At 36.9% G+C, this 20995-nt stretch overlaps 1 protein-coding gene across 8 annotated transcripts in view; it reads left to right on the top strand.

Moving 5' to 3' along the window:
• Positions 1–238: 238 nt before the first annotated feature.
• Positions 239–20995, top strand: part of Bicd1 (BICD cargo adaptor 1) — a 187912-nt gene continuing 167155 nt past the window's right edge. For 7 of the 8 annotated variants that reach the window (XR_004944515.1, XM_036181710.1, XM_036181711.1 and 4 more), the window contains exon 1: positions 241–525. Coding sequence is in view for 7 of the 8 variants with exons in the window: in XM_036181710.1 (XP_036037603.1) it covers positions 313–525 (213 nt within the window). In the remaining variant the exon portion in view is untranslated. Of the gene's footprint in view, positions 526–20995 lie in introns of all 8 variants that reach the window. The other variant, XM_036181717.1, reaches the window with a different exon arrangement.

The following is a 20995-nucleotide window of genomic DNA, read 5'->3' on the forward strand; positions in this document are numbered from 1 at the left end:
TGGCGGCCCCGCGCCTCTGAGGCCGCAGAGCCTCTCGCTGCCCGAACTGCGCCTCGCTATGCAGCTTGGCTACTGACTGCCCGGGCGGGCGGCCCCCAGGATCCTCGCTGTGGTCATCACTCTGCAGTCTCCATGGTGTATTCCTCCTCACTGCTTCCGGCCGTGTAGCAGCCGCTGCCGGCCGGGCCTCAGGGCACTCTGCTTATTCATCAGGCACTTTCCCTTTCCCTTTTTTTTTTTTTTTTTAAATACCTCTATCCCCGTTTGCTCTTCCTTTCCCTTCTGCTTTGCGTCTATCTCCGCCACCCCGCTATGGCCGCAGAAGAGGTGCTGCAAACTGTAGACCACTATAAGACTGAAATAGAGAGGCTGACTAAGGAGCTCACAGAAACGACCCACGAGAAGATTCAGGCGGCCGAATACGGGCTGGTGGTGCTGGAGGAGAAACTGACTCTCAAGCAACAGTATGACGAGCTGGAGGCCGAGTATGACGGCCTCAAACAAGAGCTGGAGCAGCTCAAAGAGGTGAGCTGTCTGTCTCCTATTCCCTTCTCAGAGCCAGTCATCATTGTAGACAAGTCAGAAGGGATATGGCCAGAAGGACTTCATCTTAGAGCCTTTTGTTGATAAGAGAGTGTTGAAAGAGTTCATTGTTTTCACCAATAGAAAAATTGCCCAAGAAATGAATGCATAAACTGGAATGGGAATATCTTTATCCTGTGGGGGGAGGGAGAGTCACAAGAGTGTTCAAGGATCAGCGTTGGCAGGTGACATTGAACTGGGCTGAAATACACAAATCAAACTTCTCAAACTGCTGTTATTTCAAACCCAGGTATCAATGACTATTTGCATAATCCATCAAACTGATGAGGAGTTTTGTGCCTGAGGACCCATAATTTTGGGACGGTAGAGTTTGGTACCTCAGCTGTCTGCAGAGTAACTGCTTCTTGATGAAATAAGGACCAGTTATTAGGATTCACCAACCCTGTATGACGTTGGCTTTAATTCTTATTCTGAGGCTGTAGGAGCAAAACAACTTTGCTAGGTGGTTTTGCTGCCCTTAATTTCACCTCTGAGCCAGGCCAGCTATGCTTACATTTTATGGAAGGAATACTGAGACTGAGGAAAATTAAACTTACCTCCAAATGATGTGAAAGAAGGGTATATATATATGTAAAATATATGGATATCCTTGCCCTGCCTGTCAAATATGGCCCTTCAAGTTGCAATGACTGTATTTATAAAACCAGAATATCACCAATGTTCTGTGAATAACATTTTTCTATTTTTATGTTTTTCTTCTTTTAAATACTAAGATATTGAAAGGAAATAATGAATATGTATTTATGTCAAACCAAGCATTCATAAGAATTATACATATTATTTAAGGCACTGGGAGTAGCAAGTAATCAAGTATAAATGTTAATGTACATATATACTGCTTATCTATGTGACAGGTTTTTATTTTTAGGTGCATACTAACATTTTAAATGTTAGGCATATTGTAATACATAAATAGATATACTTTTCTTATAATCTAAGTTTATTTTAGGGAAAGAGAAGGTTCTATTTTGTGCTGTTACAATTAAAATACATGAGTTATGGCATTCTAATCAATTTGTCTTCTAATTCATAAATAATACAGATTTACACATTTAATTATGCTATTTTTATTCAGATGCTTAAATACCAAAAAGATGTAAACAGATATGGTTGAAAACTATAGATAGAAATATAATTTTTGTATATAAGGCTATAAATTCTAGTTCATGCTTTTCTTGCCATATTCGTATTTGGTCTTAATGGTGTCTGTACTTATTTATATTTTCTAAATTAAATTATGACTTAGGCTGACATGTTTAAATGTAGTGCTAAACCTTGGGAAGCAAGGAAACAGATGGTTATTGTAATTCTCAGAGATGTTTCTATGATGTCTTATTTATTAACTGTGTTTTGCCAAGGTGGAGAAATGCAAACAAATGTTAAGTCATCACTTTCTTGATAAAAGAGGTGGACTTATTTGATGATTTAAAATATGATTGTTAATAGACCTTTCTTCATGAGTTAAAAAACACTTTTAGGGCTATTTCTGTGTTATGTACTCAACACAGTAAACCTTAATACAGTTGTCTTTTGTCTTTAGTAGACAATGAATTCTTAAGGAGATGAATCAATCATTTATTTATTCATTTGAAGTTGATAGATAAAATTGTATGTATTTATCATGTATAATATTGTTTTTGCAGTATACATATGTTATGACTTAATCGAGCTAATACATTACTTCACATAATTATTGTTTTTGTGATAACCCAACACCTATCCTATATTTTTAAAAAGTGAATATATTGGCATTATAGTCATCATGCTGCACAATGAATTTGTTAAACTTATTCCTCCTGTATAACTGTAAAAGTGCATCTTTTCATCCACATCTTTCTTTTTAAGCAATCAACACCTCTAATAACTACCGTTTACTTCTCTGATTCCTTATATGAATGAGATAATGAAATATTTGTTTTTCTATGCCTGGATTATTTAATTTAATATAATATAAAGTCTTTAAAACAGAGCTTAGCATGTAGTAAATATTTTATAAAAATCAATTTGTATTAGAAGAAGCTACACTTTTAATCAAATGTTTGGAAGTCAGTGTTACTTAGTGTCAGAGAAGGACTGAGAAAATTGAAGAGTGTAGAAAGTGACCACCTATATTAGTCTCATTGACAGTAAATAGAAAAAAAGGAAAATGTTTTATAAGAATGATGAAGGAAGTTTCTTAACACACAATAATACAAATACCAATTATCAGAAACTTTTCTTTTTATCAAATGATGCTCATTTTCACATGTATTTTGATTAACATTTAGTGTAAAGAAACAATGAAGATTCTTAGTAAGCAGGATTATAGCTATACAAAAATATATTTTAAAGTACTAAAATAATGGTTATTATTTGATAATAAGACTCATTTTTATTTTTAAATATGCTTTATTTTAGTTGAGGTTATTACTTAAATGAACTGAGTCAGTCTTAAATACAAAAACAAACAAAAATAATTGTGCAAACCAAGACATTCCAATGGTGATGTCATATAGGAGCCATTTTGTGTGTGTGTTTGTGTGTGTGTGTGTGTGTGTGTGTGTGTGTGTGTGTGTGTGTGTAGATCAGATGACATCCAAATATTATTCCTTAGACAACTTGTTTTTTGAGACAGTATCTCTCACTGGCCTGAAACTTACCAAGTATGCCAAGTTGGCTGGTCAGTGAACCCTAGGGAACCACCTGTAGCTGCCTCCTCACTGCTGAGGTTACAAGTGTTCACCACCATCAAAACATCAAACTTAGGTCCTAATGCTTGTATGGTAGGTATTTTATCAACTAAGTTATTTCCCAACCCAAGAAGCCATTGTTTTAAAACATTCTTGGGGGCGGGGGAGGAGCAAGATGGCTCAGAAGGTAAGGGGTTTTGTTGCCAAGCTTGATGAACCTGAGTTTGGTTACCCTCCCTTCACACTACATGGTGGAGGAAGAGACCCCACTCTTGCAAGCTGTCTTCTTATCTCTACATGAGTGCTATACACACACACACACACACACACACACACACACACACACACTCACACACACAATGTAATTAAAATTTTTTGAGTGCTCTGATTATTCAAAAGGAATTTTTTTGTCATTACCAGGAATATATAGCAAACAATATTGCTGTACCAGTAAGATGGCTCAGTGGATAAAGGCATGTTTACCAATCCTGAGAACCCACATGGTGGAAGCAGACAATCATTTCCTGCAAGTTGTCCTCTGATCTCTACACACATATGGTACATATATACATACATACACACAAAATGAATAAATAAATAAGTGTAATAAAATAATATTAATGCATTGTGACTTTATAAAGTTAAGTGTTAAAAACATCTTTGGCTTATTTCTAGAATCTTTAAACAAATATGGTTTATTGAAAAATACCTGGAGTGGGAATGTCATCAGAAAAGTACAGTATTAACTTCAAGTGGAGCATTTGTAAATTTTGGTTTAGCAACAGGACTCTATTTTTGCAGACTATCTTCCTTTTCAGGCTATATGCAGGAAAGCAACACACATGTACATGTGCATACACAAATAGATTACATACACACAAAAGAAAAAAACTAATATTTATGTACATTCTTCAAATTGCTTACAAATAACCTAAAAAACAGTCACTTCATTTACATCTCTTTTCTGACATAGTTGCTCAAATATGCACCAACTCTTCTTTTTATTCCATCTCTGGAAGAGCTAACTTTTCAGATTTCATTTACACAAGATTTTATATTTTATTATATTATCATGTTTTATAAACATGTATACAGTCATAGTTTTGAAGACATTCACCTCCAAATTTCTTGATTATAATTTTTTGCCCTAACATACCTTAAATGATTTATACATGCTGTATTTCAAGTTTGAGAATATAATAATACTTGAGTGTTGAAATATGTGATAAAGGTCTTTCTCACATATGAAGTTGTGACTTTGAAGGGGATGGGTTGTGAAAGGATAGAGAATCTTACTACTAAAACAATTTATAATCGGGCAATCTGGCCTACATAGCAAGTCTCAGGACAGCCAGGACTACATAGAGAGACCCTAACTCAAAAACATAACAAAATAAAATAACTCCCCAAACAAAACATACTACTACAACAAAACTAGTTCATTATGCTAAAGAAGTTATGTAGTCATGTGCAGGAGATACAATAGAGAAAAGGAAGTAGCCACATCTTGTCATAGGGATGGGGAACCATTAAAAGGCAATGAAATAGTAAGTATATATGCTGTCTTACATCTTATCTCACTTAACTTATTAACTTCTTGTTAATTTTTACAAATAGGACAATAATAGAAAAATAAAGCATCGGTTTATATAAAGCTCTATTTAAGGTTGGGTGCATTGCACATCTTGTTTCTAATTCTTTTAACAACTCTTATAGTGTACACGACAGATAATACTCACATTGGATCTTAGACAGATTAAGGGCCTTTAGAAGTCTACAGAACTAGTTTAGCAAGAAACCTACTTTCTTGGGAGGTAAAATGTATTGGCTAGAGCCACACATGCAATTTAGAAGGTTGTCGTAGTTATAGAAGGTGGATTGGAACAATGAAGCAAATAGTGGCAGAGGGACTCACTGTATTAACTGACATGACTGCTCCATGGTATGGGAAGATTTTATTGTAGATAAAAAAGAGAGGATGGCAGAACCATCTGGAAGAGTCCAGAGCAGAGAGGGAAAGAGGTAGATTGAACACGGCCAGCAGACAGGACATGGCCAGGGCTATCTGAGAGGGGGGGGGGGAGAATGGCAGGTCACAGAAAATACAGAAAGCATAGTGAGATTAGCAGGAACAGGGGCCTAGAATAGTGAGAATAGTTGGGTTATAAGAAAGGTGAGTAGCTGGGAGAAGGGAAGGGTCAGAAGACTGGTGTGGGACATTGGGTATGTATAAGTACTTGTGAGTAGGGATTGAGAGAGCCTAGAGGCTAGCATGGACCTTGATTATGGTGATAGTTACAACAGGTATATATGAATTGGACAGCCATATGTACCTTTTGCCAGAGGTAAGGAAAATGACTCCTTTTGATAGGCTGGATGGGATCCACAAGCTCCTGAGGAATGTTGGCTTTTATCTAACACTATAATTCAGATTGAGCTCATTTCTGTATATTTGGATGGACTGCTGTTTGTAGTTTGGGGAACTGCAATTTCCTTTGGACCTGACACACAACTAAGAGCTATTTAGGAGGTAGGAGGAATACAGTTCTTAGGATGAATGGAAGTTGGTTCCATTTACAAAGAAAGGCACTGTGAGGAAGAGGAATTTTAGAGGGTTGGGTTTTAATCAATGTTTCATGAGTTTTATTAATTTATATATTTTTTTGTGAGTGGGTTTTAGTTGCATAACAAATTTAGATAGTCAACACTCAATTTAATGAAAATGAATGATTTGTGTATTTGGTTGTCATTTAATTTAAATCTAATTTCTAGGATATGGAATGCATGAACAAATTAATAGTGTTTTATTAGTTATATGCATTACGAATTAGAAGAAATTTAAATTATAAGACATATGAGCAAAAAAATCTGACTAAGCATAGTGAGACCATTATCCTAACTGGAAAACTACCCCTTACTGCCCTCTTAGAGCCATGAGGGGTAGGAACAACAAAATTGATCATCACTGACTGATTCTTGGAATTCCTCGATGCTTTGTTTTTGAGACAAAGTCTCATGTAGCCTAAGGTGGGCTGGACCTATGTAACTGAAGCTGGCCTTGCACACTTTATTCTCTTGCCTCTACCTCCAAAATGCTGGGAACATGGCCTGTTCCCAGGTGCATTAGTACTTTTAATGTATTTTTTCCTTTTTGATCATAAGAATTTAATTGTTCTTTAAGAGCTGCAATACCAATACTTTTGGTTTAAAAGCAAGTACAAATGTGTTGTTAGTTCTTGTCAACTTGATTGGGGTCAACTGGAAAGAGGGAACCTCAGTTGAGGAACTGCCTCATCAGATTGCCCTCTGGGCAAATCTGTGGGACTTTTTTGTTCTGTTTTTGACTGATGATTGATGTGGGAGGGGCTGTCACACTGTTGGTGGTGTCACTTCTGTGCAGGTGTCCCTGGCTGTATAGGAAAGGAGCCTGATCAAGCCAGTAAGCAGCATTCCTCCATGGTTTCTGCTTCAGTTACTGTTTCTAGGTTCCATCCTTGGCTTCCTTGAATGATGAACTGTAACCTGTAACCTGTAAGCCAAATAAACCATTTCTTTCCCAAATTGCTTTTGGTTATGGTGTTTATCACCGCAACAGAAAGTATACGAGGTCAACAACACAGTGAATTTCTTTTGTGTGTTCTCCCTTCTCATTGTCATTGCTCCTTTGTAAATATTCTTTTGTATTTATTTTAAATGTCTTTGAACATATGACTCTATCTTTATGATTTTTTATAAAGTCAAGTGTAAAGAATATAGTATTAATTAGAGAAGACTGATAAGGTGGCTCAAATTCTGTCCTGATAGTTTGATGGTAGTGAGAGAGGAAAGAAATGCAATTGTGCATGGAAGAAAATGAGGGGATTTGTTTGATGACCCCATAGCAGCCTTGTGTGTTGACATCAAGGGACTAGATGGATGGTTTTGTAGGTGAATTATTGGTGATTTTGCTTTCTTGTTTCTTTGGCTGGTGATGGGAATATGTGTATCAGCATAATGCCTGACTGTTTTCACAGCTAGAGGGGCCACTCCTTCAGTGTGACCACATCCTGCTCACTCTGGATCTTGGTGTGAAGCCAGGATGATTCAGGTAGTTGGCCATTAGTACATTATCCCTTATTTGTTCTCTGACAGTTTAGTTTTGAGGTAGACAACTAGGATCTTACAAGCACTTCAGCTCTTGTACAGCATCTTATAGGAGACAGGGAAAAGTGAGTAGAGAACATGAAAATGTTAGCAAGTGTCTTAATGAAAGGATGATTATTGGTATGTTTTCCTCCTGGGATCTAATTATTTTGTCTATAAAATCTAGGTGATTTAATAAATTCAAAATATTTACCAGCATTAAATTTCTGACCTGCTGTCTTTTTTAGCTATCCAGCTTGCTTGTCTACCTAAACTTTCCTTTTCAAATTCCTTCTACTTTTTCCCAAAATATAAAATAATCTCACTTACTTGCATTAGCTTTCACCTAAATTTCTTGAATTTGTCCTCAACTGTTTTCCATGTTGTCTTCCTGTCCATTTCAGTCCTGTGCTTTCAGTTCTAGTCATAATATGTCACTGATCACTCATACTCTTCCTCGCACCGTTTTTTCTAAAGTAATTAGTAATTCTTATATGAACACCTGGCCCATACACAGTTCCCTCTCAAACTCAATTTGCTTTTCTAAACTTCCCTATTTTATTTTAGAACTGATTCACAAATTTTTTTATCATTGAAATACCTGCACCTGGCTTCATAGAAGGGCAGAAGGAAGAGGGAGAATGAATATGAATATGGATATAAGTGAGATTATACTCCAGAACCAATTGTAAAAACTTTTGACTTACTGGCTCTTTATATTTTTTTAAGGTTGACATAGATTCTTAATGTTGGAAGGATGTTAAAAATTAACTGGTTTATTGATCTAGTGATCAGAACTATAAGAAGGTCATTTTTGTCAATATTTTAAAATAATTTAGAACTAAAACTCTTTCTTAAGTGAATCTTCAGGTGTTCTACCTTAATCACTGTAGTTATTTCTGATCTAGTTTTATAATCAAGATAGTTTTTTATTGTATCAAAAGAAAATAATTTATCTTTGCAAGTTACATTAAAGTGCTTTCAATAAGATATGCCATTATTTCCTAACTAAGGTTTAGACTAGGGCTTTATCTTAATTACTGTTTTATTGTTGTTTTAAATGACCAAGACAACATATAAAAGGAAGCATTTAGTTGGGGACTTGTTTATAGTTTCAGAATGTTGGTCCATGATTGTCATGGTGGGGAGCATGTTGGTTGGCAGGGAGGCATGGCACTGGAACAGTAACTAAGAGCTTACATCCTGATCCATGGGTAGTAGGCAGAGAGAAAAAGAGACAGAGAGAGACAGGGAGATAAAGAGAGACAGAGAAAGGAAGGGAGGAAAGGAATGAAACAGAGAGAGAAGACTGGGCCTGGCCTGGGCTTTTGAAATCTCAAAGCCTCTCCCCCACCAGTGACACAACTCCTCCAACAAGGCCACACCTTCAAATCCTTTCCAAACAGTTATACTAACTGGAGATGAGGCATTCAAACATATGAGCCCATGGTGGTGGTAGTGGGGGGGGGGTCGTCATTTTCATTCAAATCAACAAAGACCTAAAAACTATAAAATATTTTTAGAGAATAGTCATGATAAGTTATTTCAGGAAAACACATTGAAAGCAAAAATAAATTTAGACAGATAATGTTTTAGTTATCAGCAACCAATTCTAAATAAAAAATGTGATGGTAATGTGATTAAGAAATTTGAAAAATGGGTATAAAAGAAGTGCTCTGATTAGATAAGGTATTATATAAAAATAAATGATAGTTTGTTCATTCATTCTTTCAATAACATTAATATATTTAGTATTTCTGCTGTGTGAGAATTACAGATTTGGGTATTGAAAATACAGCATAGAACAGAGAGAAAGCTCCATGTTCATGAAGCTTGTACTCTCTGTGCAAAGAAAAATGTCTTAGTTTGGATTCTTATTGTTGTGAAGAGACACCATGACCACAGCAACTCTTATAAATGAAAACATTTAATTGGGGTGGCTTGCTTACAGTTTCAGAGCTTCAGTCAATTATTATGGCCGGGAGCATGGCAGCATGCAGGCAGATGTGCTGCTGGAGGAGTAGCTGAGAGTCCTACCTCTTGCAGGCAACAGGAAGTTGACTGAAAGTCACACTGAAGGAAGCTTGAGCAAGAGACCTCAAAGTCTTCACTCACAGTGACATACTTCCTCCAACAAGGCCGCGGCTCCTAATAGTGCCACTCCCTTTGGGGGCCATTTTCTTTCAAACCATCATAAAAGACAATAATAAAAATGAACAAGAAAGATAGATAATATGTTAAATGGCCCTTAATGTTACAGAGAAATAACAAAACAAAAAGATGGCATGTATAGTGGTCATGATTATTATGCAAGAGAAAGCCTCATCGAGAAGGAATGGCAAGAGGGTCATTGTAGCCAGAAAGGGTGGGGCCAGGGGTTAAAAAGTAGATGAGGCCAGAAAGGGAATTAGGGTCAAATTACATAGTAGTGTTTTATACTAGGATTTGGGCCTTTGTTCTAAGTGAGACAGAACTTTTGGAGGATTTGGCCAGAGTTTCACTACTCTGAATTCTTATTTACCCTGGTGGAACAACCTTGATGTACATTTAAGCAAGATTATAAACTCCTCTGGGAAAAGAAGGATTTGGATTTTTTTTTGGTTTATTTTCTCTCCCTCTCCTTTCCTCCCCTTTTCCATTTCCTTCCTTCCTTCTTTCCTTCCTTTCTTCCTCCCTACTTCCCTCCCTCCCTCCCTCTCTCTTTCTTTTCTTTTTGAAACAGGAGTCTCACTATGTTGCTTATGTTAGTATTGAACTACTAAGCTTATGCGATCCTCTTGCTCCAGTTTCCCAAGTAGCTGGATTATAGTCACTTCCCAAGTTCAGGCTATCATGCCTGGCTTAAAAAAGGGTTTTTATAAAGCCTGTAGCCTGTGAAGTATGCTCTGTTCTCATTTTCATCCACAATGCAAGTGTTTAGTAAATATTTATGATATTGCATTGAATTAGGCTGGGAAAACTATATAAAGTTTTAAAAATAGCAAATTACTTCAAAAACAGTTTATTTAAAAATACCCACTTTACTAGGTTAAACCAACTGACTAGAAAGCCATTGTACTGACTTGTCTGGTTCCTTGTACCTAAATTTACACTCAGTCTCTGCCTTTTTATTCTGAATAATGTAAGTCATCCAGGAAACCCTAGTGAAGGGTTCAATGACAGTTTCAGCATGTATTACTGGTTCTGTGATTGATATAACTGATATTCTAGAATGCTGGTCATTCATTCATTTATTCTTTCATTTGCTTATTAAATATTTTGAGTGCATCAGCTCTATGTCAAGAATTTTGCTATGTATAAGAAAATAGAGTCTTGGAGCTAGAGACATGACTCAGCAGTTAAAAGTTCTTGCTGCTCTTGTGGAGGACCTGGGTTTGTTTCCTCACACCCACATGGCAACTCACAATTGCCTGTAACTCCAGTTCGCAGGGATCTGATGCCTTCTGACATCTGCAGGCTCCTGCATGCACATAGTACACATACATGCACTCACACACATATACATATACACATAAAATAAATATTTTTTCAAAAAGAAAATAAGATCTTTATTTTTAAGTTATTTATTGCTGGTTGCTGCAGAGAGAAACAAACCTGATAATAAGATTTCATAGGAAAGATCATGGAACTTTTTCATCTGTATTTGAATCCCTTTAGTAGCTGTGTGATCTCAGAATAATACTTTAAACTCTGTGAACCTACCCCATCCTCAAATGTAGGAAGATAGTGACTGGGTGGTAAAGAAAAATCTATGTCAACCACCCGATAAATGATGAACATGGTGGCAATAATAATCATTCATGGTATGATAATAGAATAACTGGGCTTGAAAGGATAAAGCTCAACCTAAAGGAATCAGAAAAACTGTTTGAGGTAGCTTTGAAGAGTGAGTAGGGATTTTTTTCTGAGAGAAGAGTGCAGTCTTTCAGGAAGAGGAAACAGCCTACAAGGGAGGGAGCCTGGAGCAATTGTCACCATCTGTGCGGTTACAGGGGGCAACAGATTAAAAATGTAGAGAGAGATGAGAGATGGGACTGGCGAAATGATTAGAGCCAAATGTAAAGGCCCTTTCAGTCAGTCCTTGCTAGCTAATGCCTCAGCATAGCATAGGAAGCTAGCCACAGGAAGTCTCCCTTAGTGATAGCAGATGACACCAGTAGAAGGATCTCCCCTGTGACAGTTTTAATGGAATTGACTCCATAATCTCACAAGGAGTGGCACTATTAGGAGGTGTGGTTTTGTTGGAGTAGGAAGTGTGTCACTGTGGAGACAGGCATTGAAGTCTCATATATGCTCAGTACTGCCCATTGTCTCAGTCCACTTCCTGTTGCCTGCAAGATGTAGGACTTTCAGCTACTTCTCTAGCACCATGTCTTCCTGCATTCCATCACGTCCCACCATGATGATAATGGACTGAATCTCTGAACTGTGAGTGAGCCATTCCAATTAAATGTTTTCCTTTATAAGAGTTGCTGTGGTCATGGCGTCTCTTCATAGTAATAGAAACCTTAACTAAGACATAGTCTTAACAAGGAGTCTGGATGTAGCTGCCACTCTAATTGCTCTGGTGTATTTAAGGGTTTTCTTGAACATCAGGGGTTCCTGTAAATTATAAAGTGGCAGCTAATGCCTCACTCTTGTGATGGTGTATTAGGGTACTTTGAATTTTTCATTACTTCTTTGTGCTATGTATATGTGAACATATTATAGTGTAAAACTAACTTCTGTAGCTGTGGATATAGCTCAGTAGGAGTGCTCGCCTAGCAAATGTGAGACCCTGGGTTCTAGTCTCAGTATAGCAAGAACCAAACCAAATTAAAATTTTAAAAAATCAAAGCAATGCCTTTGCAAAATGACAACTTGACTTGAAGATTAAAGGAATCTTCTTAATCTTAAATAAGAAAAATTATTTTAGATATTTATTCATTTCACACATGATGACTAACCATTATATTCTAGATACTTTTAGGTACTGTGGGTACATTATTTCTTGTCTTTGATTTAAAAGATTATTTGGTCCTGTGAAAGAGCAGCTAGTGCACTTAACTGCTGAGCTGTCTCTCCAGTCTCCCTGGCGAGTAAATTTTTGACAGTGGAAGAAAAGTAACAAAAGAATAGGCAATAAATAATTTTGTATAGGGATATATACTTAAAAAAAAGCAAAGTGGGGTTATGGAATAATAAACCTAGTAGGAGCTAGTAGAGATGAGAGTCATTCAAAGCCTTTTTGAGAAATGACATTTAAGCTGAGTCCCAGGTAATGAGAATTAACAAATCAGAAAGGGATTGTCCTGGGCTGAAAGTACCAGCAAATTTAGAAATCATTAGGTGGGAACAAGCTTTGTGTTTATAAAAATAGTACAGCTTTACTAGCATTTGAGTTGCAATGACCCCATCTGGTATAGAATTGAACTGTGCATTTTGGTTTTCTGTGAGATGCTTAGGATCCTGGCCCTCCCTACTAACAGCCAATGGAAACACTTTTCCCAAGTCAGTGTGATAATTAAACACTGTCACATGTTCTAGACTTTTTGTTTTTGTTTTTTCTGTTCTTCTAAGGGGACAGTACTGCTGTTCATTAAGAACCTCAGAAGACTTTAGGTATGATTGGAGTAGAAGGGGTGGATATGGCAGAAAATTATGGTGAATTAGACAGCAACTAGGTCTTTGAGCCCTAAGAAGAAATTTGTATTAGTTTTTTAAAGATAAGACCATACTATGTAGCCCCAGTTGGCTTAGAACTTACTATGTAGTCAGGCTGTACTTGAACTTACAAAGATCAACCTATCTCTGTTACCCCAGTGCTGAGATTAAAAGTGTATACTACCATGCCTGGCAAGAAATCTGAATTTTATTTTAAGTAGAGTGGACAGTCTTGTGGACTGTGGAAGAATAATCCAAGGTAGGAGGTTGTTGGAGTAGTTCAGATAAGAGATGATGGTAATTTAGATTTGGGATAGCAATATCTGGGATGAGAAATGATCTGATTCAAGATGGATGGTGGATTTGCAAAAAGATGGTTTCTTTATACAGCACGAAGAAAAAAGTAATCATATAACAAAGAGATATAAACATGAATGAATAAGGGGCTGGAGAGATGACTCAGTAGTTAAGAGTACTGGCTGCTTTTCCAGAGGACCTGCGTTTGATTGCTAATACACACATGGTGGCTCACAACACTCTGTAACTCCAATTCCAGGGGATATAATACCCTTTTCTGACTTACTTGTGCACCAGGCATGCATGTGGTATGTAGACATATATGTAGACAAAACACCCATATGCATAAAATAAAATAATAATAAAAAATTTAAAAATGAAGGAATAAAATATTCTCAATTAAGATTAGGAAATGAATGTTTGTTTGAATTTGAAATTTTTTATGGGTCCCAATATTGACATTTTGTTTTTAAAAGGAATTTAAAAATGAGTCTGCCAAAACACATAATTTAGAAGAGATTCATCAATTTGATAGAAAAATAAGCATCCACCTGCAGAAAACTGGACTTAAATTTTCATCATGAATAAAAGAGGAGCCCACAAGCCCCTATCCATGTCTGAGGAGTTATGAGCAGTTAATGGGTACTGAGGCAGGGGAAGTCATTCCTTAGTGGTGTAGCCATTGCTAAATTTCCCTTGTTCAAGTAAATATTCTCCTACTCATGCTCATGTAGGTAGTGCCTTCAAACACACATATACACCACACGGAAGTAGGAAAGTAAGAAGGAGACTTCCTGGGAAGAGGGGTTTTGATGGGAGGGGAAAGAAGAAGAGAGAGGATAATGGGAGGAGAATATGATTTTATATGTATATATGATCTTGTGAAAGAATAAGAGTTAAAAAGCCTCATTCTATAGTTGTAGTGTTCTCTGATGTAATTTACTGACTGCATTTTATGAAGCACATTGAGTATAAAGCAATATTTTTTGTTCTATTACAAAGCCCAAATGTTGTCATTTTTCTTTCTATAAAGTCAGACAAAATAACCAGGCATATTCTTTTAACATCCTATGAAAATCATCCCATCCTGATACTAAAGTGGATGTCAGGATTTTTTTAAGACAAAGGATTATTACCTGTAGAATCCAATATATATATACTCTAGATTAGGAACATGCAGAGTAGAATATAAATATATCCTGAATTGAGAGTTAAAGTAAAACATGAGACTAACAGAAACAATACTTTAAAGCTGGGTGTGGTGGTACATGCCTTTAATTCCAGCAGAGGCAGTGGATCTCAGTGAGTTCAAGGCCAGCCTGGTTTATATAATGAGTTCCAGGACAGTAAGGGCTATGTAGAGAGACCTTGTCTCAAAAAACAAACAAACAAACAAACAAACAAAACAAATGAACACAGTAAAAGAACACTTTATTCTTTCTTTCCTTTGGTAAGACTTTAATGACTTGCTTGTATTGCTAGATCATGTGGTAATCTTCAGAGGCTAAGGGGACAGGTATGTTGATTTATAAGAATTTGATGTGATAGCAGAAACAATGTCTATAATGTCTTGTAAATGTTGTTTATTGCTTCTGGAATATTATGTTCTGGTGTCCTCATCCTGGGACCAATGGGTTGCAGATAGTAAGGATAGAGGACTGACTATGAAGAAGTGCTGTCCATAGAGACTGAAGGGCAGAGTGAGTTAGCAGCCACATGACCAGAGCCTTCTCTGTTAGCTCATTGGAGCACTGAAACAAGCCAAAATGCTACTTGTTAGAGAGTGAAGAAACTAACTCAGAAACATCATAGATTTTGGAAAAGATGTTGTCTAAATTACTTTCAGCACTATGACTATCATTAAGTGTGTCTATTTTCTTTGTAACTTAGAATGAAGTTCTGATAACAACATGTGCATCAATTCTATGGTTTGCTTTGCAATAATAGGTTGTTAAACTTCACAAGTGAAATACCACAGTAATAAATGACCTCTTCAGCAAGCTTCAGATCACAGACTGCAGACTGATGTTGCAGGATCAGAATGTGTCCCACTGATTGAGAAACATATGATTTGAATTAGGGAGGTTTTTTTTTTTTTCAACATAGAGTCCTTTAAAAAACTGGATTTAGGGACTCTTTCAAAAAATTAGAAGATTTCACAAAGCCATGGGGCCACATTTCTGCATGAAATCAGGGGACTGGAGTTGAGTGAGTTTCCTTTTGGATATCTAATATGAACATCCATCATCCTATCTCATCCACATTGTCTTACTGACTGTTCTTCTCCCCTGATTACATAATGTCATGTATCTGTCATGTATCTGCTGGCATTTGAGGTTTCTTTTTCTTCTCCCCACCACTCCTCCTCTGTTTTCCTCCTCCTCCTTTTTTTTCTTCTTTGGTAGTACTGGGGATTGAATTCAAGGCCCTTACATATGCTAGACAAGTGTTGTACTGATGAGCTATGTTCTCAGCCCATACAACATTGAGTTTTAATGCTGACACTCTTTTACCATTCTTGGAAAGGAAAATAAAGAAAAAGGAAAGTGGAAAATGGGAAAGGAGAGTCATTGAGGATGAAAGTGCTGAACAAAAGAGCTCTGGCCCTGGATTAAGATCAGTACCCAAACTCCATTCTCAGTTCTATTTCTTGTATCTTGAAAGTCTTATTATTTTATGTACTCAGTAAGAACAATAAAAAGACTGATGTTTATTTTTGGATAAGTATATATAGGAGCTTCAAGTTTACATTCAGTGCTGCTTAGGAAGTATATTAAGTTACCTTTCTAGTTACTGTGACAAAAATAACTTGAAGAAAGTGTTTTGTTTTTTGGCTTATAGTTTTTAGTTTATTGAGACAGGGTTTCTCTGTGTAGCCCTGGCTGTCTTAGAACTCACTCTATAGACCAGGCTGGCCTTGAAACTCAGAGATCTGTCTGCCTTTGCCTCCAGAGTGCTGGGATCAAAGGTGTGTTCCACCACTGTCTAGCTATTTTTATAATTTAAAGTATCACACTCAGTTATTTCTTGTTACAATTCATTACTCAAAACATAGTTTTTCAAGAAGAAAAAGACAGAATGAATAGAATAGCTGTGAGTGGCTCAGTTTTGTAATTTTAGTATTTAAAAGACAGAGGCAGGAGGATCAAGAAATTGAAGCCAGCTTGGGCTGCATAGCTAAATCCTATCTCAAGCAAAAAAATCTCTGTGACAAGAAGATCTCTTTCCCCCTAAATTAGCTGACTAATAAAAGGAATAAATAACAGGGTAACTCACAAACTTAACAAATGTCCTCCTGGAGGATCTGGTCTTGTTTTCTTCAGCACACCAGGCGTTTCACATTCATTATCAGCATGGACTTTTTATGTATCAACAACAATAAAATGAGACAGCTCTATGTGTTGATTGTATGACTCCCTGCCCCTCTTTTTTTTATTTTGTTTTGAGACAAGATCTTTCTGTCTAGCCTAAGCTGTCCTCAAACTTCTGCCTTAGCTTCGTAAGCACTGGGGTGGATTATTTTGATTCCACCTGACTTAATTTTTAAAAAAATGTTTCCTTGTAGTCTGGCTACAGAAAGTGCTCTTAATTTTTTATGAGATCTGGGTTTACTAGGTAGAGAACAAGCCAAGCATCAAAATTGTAAAAACAGCTAAATAGTGTTTTCCACTTAGCACATATCATATTGAGCTGATTACTTACTGTGCTCTAATGTGTAGCATACATCTTAAAGATCTTATTAATAAAAACAAAACTGGAGCCAGGCATTGGGGTGAATGCTGAAAGATCAGAGAAGCAGAACAAGCCATAGCTTCCTCACCTCACCAGTTCCTCAGCTGATCCTGTTTCTTCAGGCTGGAAGCCTTTGAGTCCTCATCCAAATGGATCTCAGTTGAACTGCTTCTCAAAAGCCTGAAAGCTTAACCAGCCTAGTTCCTGGTCCAGAGGGATTTCTGCCTCTGGAATGCTAGGATTAAAGGTGTGAGTGCCACCATTTTCTAGCCTCTGTATCTAGTGGCTGTTCTGTTCTCTGAACCCAGATAAGTTTATTAGAGTGCACAATATTTTGGGGAACACAATACCACCACACTAAGGTGTTACCCTTAGCAGCCTATGAAAGTAGATATTACTATCCACTCCCTTCTTCCCCCAAGACAGGGACTCACTATGCTTTCCTGGAACTCATTATGTAGGACTGGCTGGCCTTGAACTCACAGAGGTCTGCTTGCCTCTGTCTCCCAAGTGCTGGAATTAAAGGTGTACACCACTACACTCAGCTTGAAGGTATGTATTACTATTACTTATATTATATGGATGAAAAAATTGAAGGGCAGATAGATCTGCCTAGTTAGTGAGAAAACCAAAATTTGAGCCAAGAAATGTAACTTCAAAACTTTTTTTTTTTTTTTTTTTTTTTTGAGACAGGCTCTCACTATGTAGTCCTCCCTAGCTTGTCCTAGAACTTGTTGTATAGATCAGGCTGGCCTCAACTAACAGAGATCTGTCAGCCTCTTTCCACAAGGACAATAAAACATCATCAACAACAATAATTCCTTCAGAGATGGCGTGGGATAAGGGTGAGTCAGGAGAGCAGAGAGAAGTAGGGTAAGGAGGTATAGTTGGAAGGTTTCTGTGGTCCTTCAGTCCTGTGGCCCATTTATAAAATAATCACACAGAGGCTTATATTAATTATAACTGCTTGGCCATTAGCTCAGGCTTATTACTGACTAGCTCTTACACTTAAATTAATCCAATAATTTTTATCTATGTTTAGCCATGTGAGATAAGGCTTGGTACCTTTTCTCAGTTCTGCCTTGACATCTTGCTTACTCTGTGTCTGGTTGTTGACTCCTGACTCATCCCTTCCTCTTCCCAGAATTCTCCTCATCTGCTTGCCCCACCTATACTTCCTTCTTGGCTACTGGCCAATCAGTGTTTTATTTATCAACCAATCAGAGCAACACATATTCACAGCATACAGAATGACATTCCACAGCAAGGGGGCTTGCTGGTTTTTTTTAAAGAGAATGGTATTGCTGTGGAAGGGAGGGAGGGAGTAGAATCTGGAATAGCCTGGAAGTTTAGGATAGAGGGGAGAGGATTTGCGGGTGGCTTTGATATATATTACAGGTATGTGTTCATGGGGACCAAAGGAGCCTGGATGTTCATATGAGTCTTTGATATGTATTATAGGTATATGCTAATAGAGAACCTTATACTCTATTTGCAGTAGTTGGTTGTAGGAGAGGTAAGAAGTGATGGCTTTACCTGGGTTTCTGAGAAATGTTTCATGTAGGCTTTTATTTCTCTGCCAGCAATATTTTTGTTTACCATGTCAGAATTCACCCTGAGCTGAGTCCAGACTGTCATTTTGGGACATAGTCAGTGGCACTGCCTTTTTTTGGGAGTTTGGGACCTAACAAAATTATGTGAGTATGTGTGTTTCTGTGTACATGTGTGAGGGTGCACATGGAAGCCAGAAGTATTGGAGCTTCTGGAACTAAAATTACAAGGGGTTGTGGACAAGCTAACATGGATTTGGTTCTATGTTGGAATTACAGTTCTCTGGAAGAGCAACAAGTAGTTTTAACTGCTGAGCCTACATCCAGCCTTTATTTTTCTTTAAATTGTTTTGCAAGATGAAATTTCCCATATTATCTAATAACTGTATCATTATTTCATAATTTAGGGTCCTAATTGTCCATTTGTGCTGTGCTTCATATGTTTACTACTTTAAAAAGTCGTAACTGCTTTAAAAAGAGTCAGTCACCTTTGTTGGTGTATTGGATTTCAATGTACTATTCCTGTGTCTAAGACTAGGGAGTTGTTATTGTTTTTAATGTGGATTTGCTTTTTTTCTTTGTTTGTTTGTTACTATCTCTGAGCATTTTCAAGGCAATGGTTTTGTTATTTATTTATTTTGAGTCACTGTAACATGTTGAAAAACACTCCAACAGTTCTTACATCAGTTTAGTTTCTGCTCCTAGCCTAGATGACAAGCTAGTTTAAACTTTTCTTTTGTCCCTTGCTTAGTCAAGGCTCAATAAATACTTGGCGAGTGGCTTTCCCATTAAGGATAACTTTCACAGCAGCATGTGATGCCATGGAGCTTGTAAAAATACTGGTACCAAAAACTTCTTGGGATGTGTCTATTTTCAGACTTTTCTGGAAGGTGTCATACTGCAGGAGAAGCTGCAGAGCCATCTGCACCTTATCTAGGATGCATGTCTGTAGCCTAGAGCATTGCCACTGTAGAAGATTCCCTCTCTGCGCTATAATTAAGTCAGCCACAAAGTCTCTGTATTGAAGGGGGCCTCTTCCTGCTGGATAGTGTTGATGGTTTTATATTATAGGCCATGTTATTGTGGACTGGGGAATTATTTTCCTGCATGAGTCTGGATTTAACAGATTGGTTCTCTGGGCTTTCAGGAAGTATTGTATTTCCTTGAAAATAAGTGGTGGAGGAATTCTTTCTTGAGATTATAAAAATATCTTAGATAAAAGATTTTCCTTTTCTCATATTCAAAACAGTGCTAACACTTACAAGTATACTTCTGATGAATGACTTGTTTTATTAACTTCCTTTGCTCTAACAAAGATAAATTTTGTTTCTATAACAGAGAAACAATAAAAGTGAAATAACTTAGAATACATCTTGTGCTTGTTAGGTGGCACTTATGCTAAAGTCAGAATGAGACCGTCTTCCTAGACCTGACTTATTGAAGTCTGTTATTACTTTTAGAATGTATAAGAAACAATATAGGATTAGAATTGTAAGTTAAGGGACTGGAGAGATGCTCAATGGTTAAGAGCACTGGCTGCTCTTACAGGGCATCCACGTTTGATTCCTATCATTCTACATAGCAGCTCACAGCTGTGTATAACTCTGTCTCAGGGCATCCATATCTTCTGGCCTCTGTGGTCACCAGGCATGCATGTGGTACACAGACATATATACAGGCAAAACATTCATACACATAGATGAAAAGAAAGAAAAATTAAGAAAAATGCTGAAATTTACTTGTAGTCTTCAATATTATTGACATATAGAGTATAGAAATCTATTGTCTTTTAATTAAAAATGTCTTTCTGATTAAGTAGATAAAACATACTATATCATACATTTTTAAATATGCTTAGTAAGTGAAAGGCCCTAGGTTTATCCCTAGTACTGGAAAAATGTGTTGTAGTATGAGAAGATTTTGTTTTCTAAGTAAACTATTGAGTATGTGTTTACAAGAACAAACCAAAAGCACAGTGTTGGTTTTTAGTTTCCTGGTTAGGGTTAGGGTGAATAAGATGTTATGCATATTTCCTCATTCTCACAGTGTTCATGTTAGTTAAGTGTGTGCAGTTTGGGAACTTAGGGAAGCAGGAGTTAAGAGATTAATAACTGCACCAACAACTTGACATATGCCAGAGGAAATAAGATGCTTTTAAGTCTGTGATTACAAACAGTCTTTCCACATAATTGAAATCATCCTCAGAACATACATGTTTTCTTCACCCTGAAAGGAAAACATCCTGGAGAATGTTACACTGTGTATCTTACAATTTTCTAGAAGCCTTTCAAATTCAGTTATCTACTAACCTTTCAGTTCAGAACCCTTTCTTTTGACTTTCCCTCTTTACTGTGGCTGAGTCGTTTACCTTTTTGAGCA

Source organism: Onychomys torridus, chromosome 3 (assembly GCF_903995425.1).
Source record: "Onychomys torridus chromosome 3, mOncTor1.1, whole genome shotgun sequence".
Lineage (NCBI taxonomy): Eukaryota > Metazoa > Chordata > Mammalia > Rodentia > Cricetidae > Onychomys > Onychomys torridus.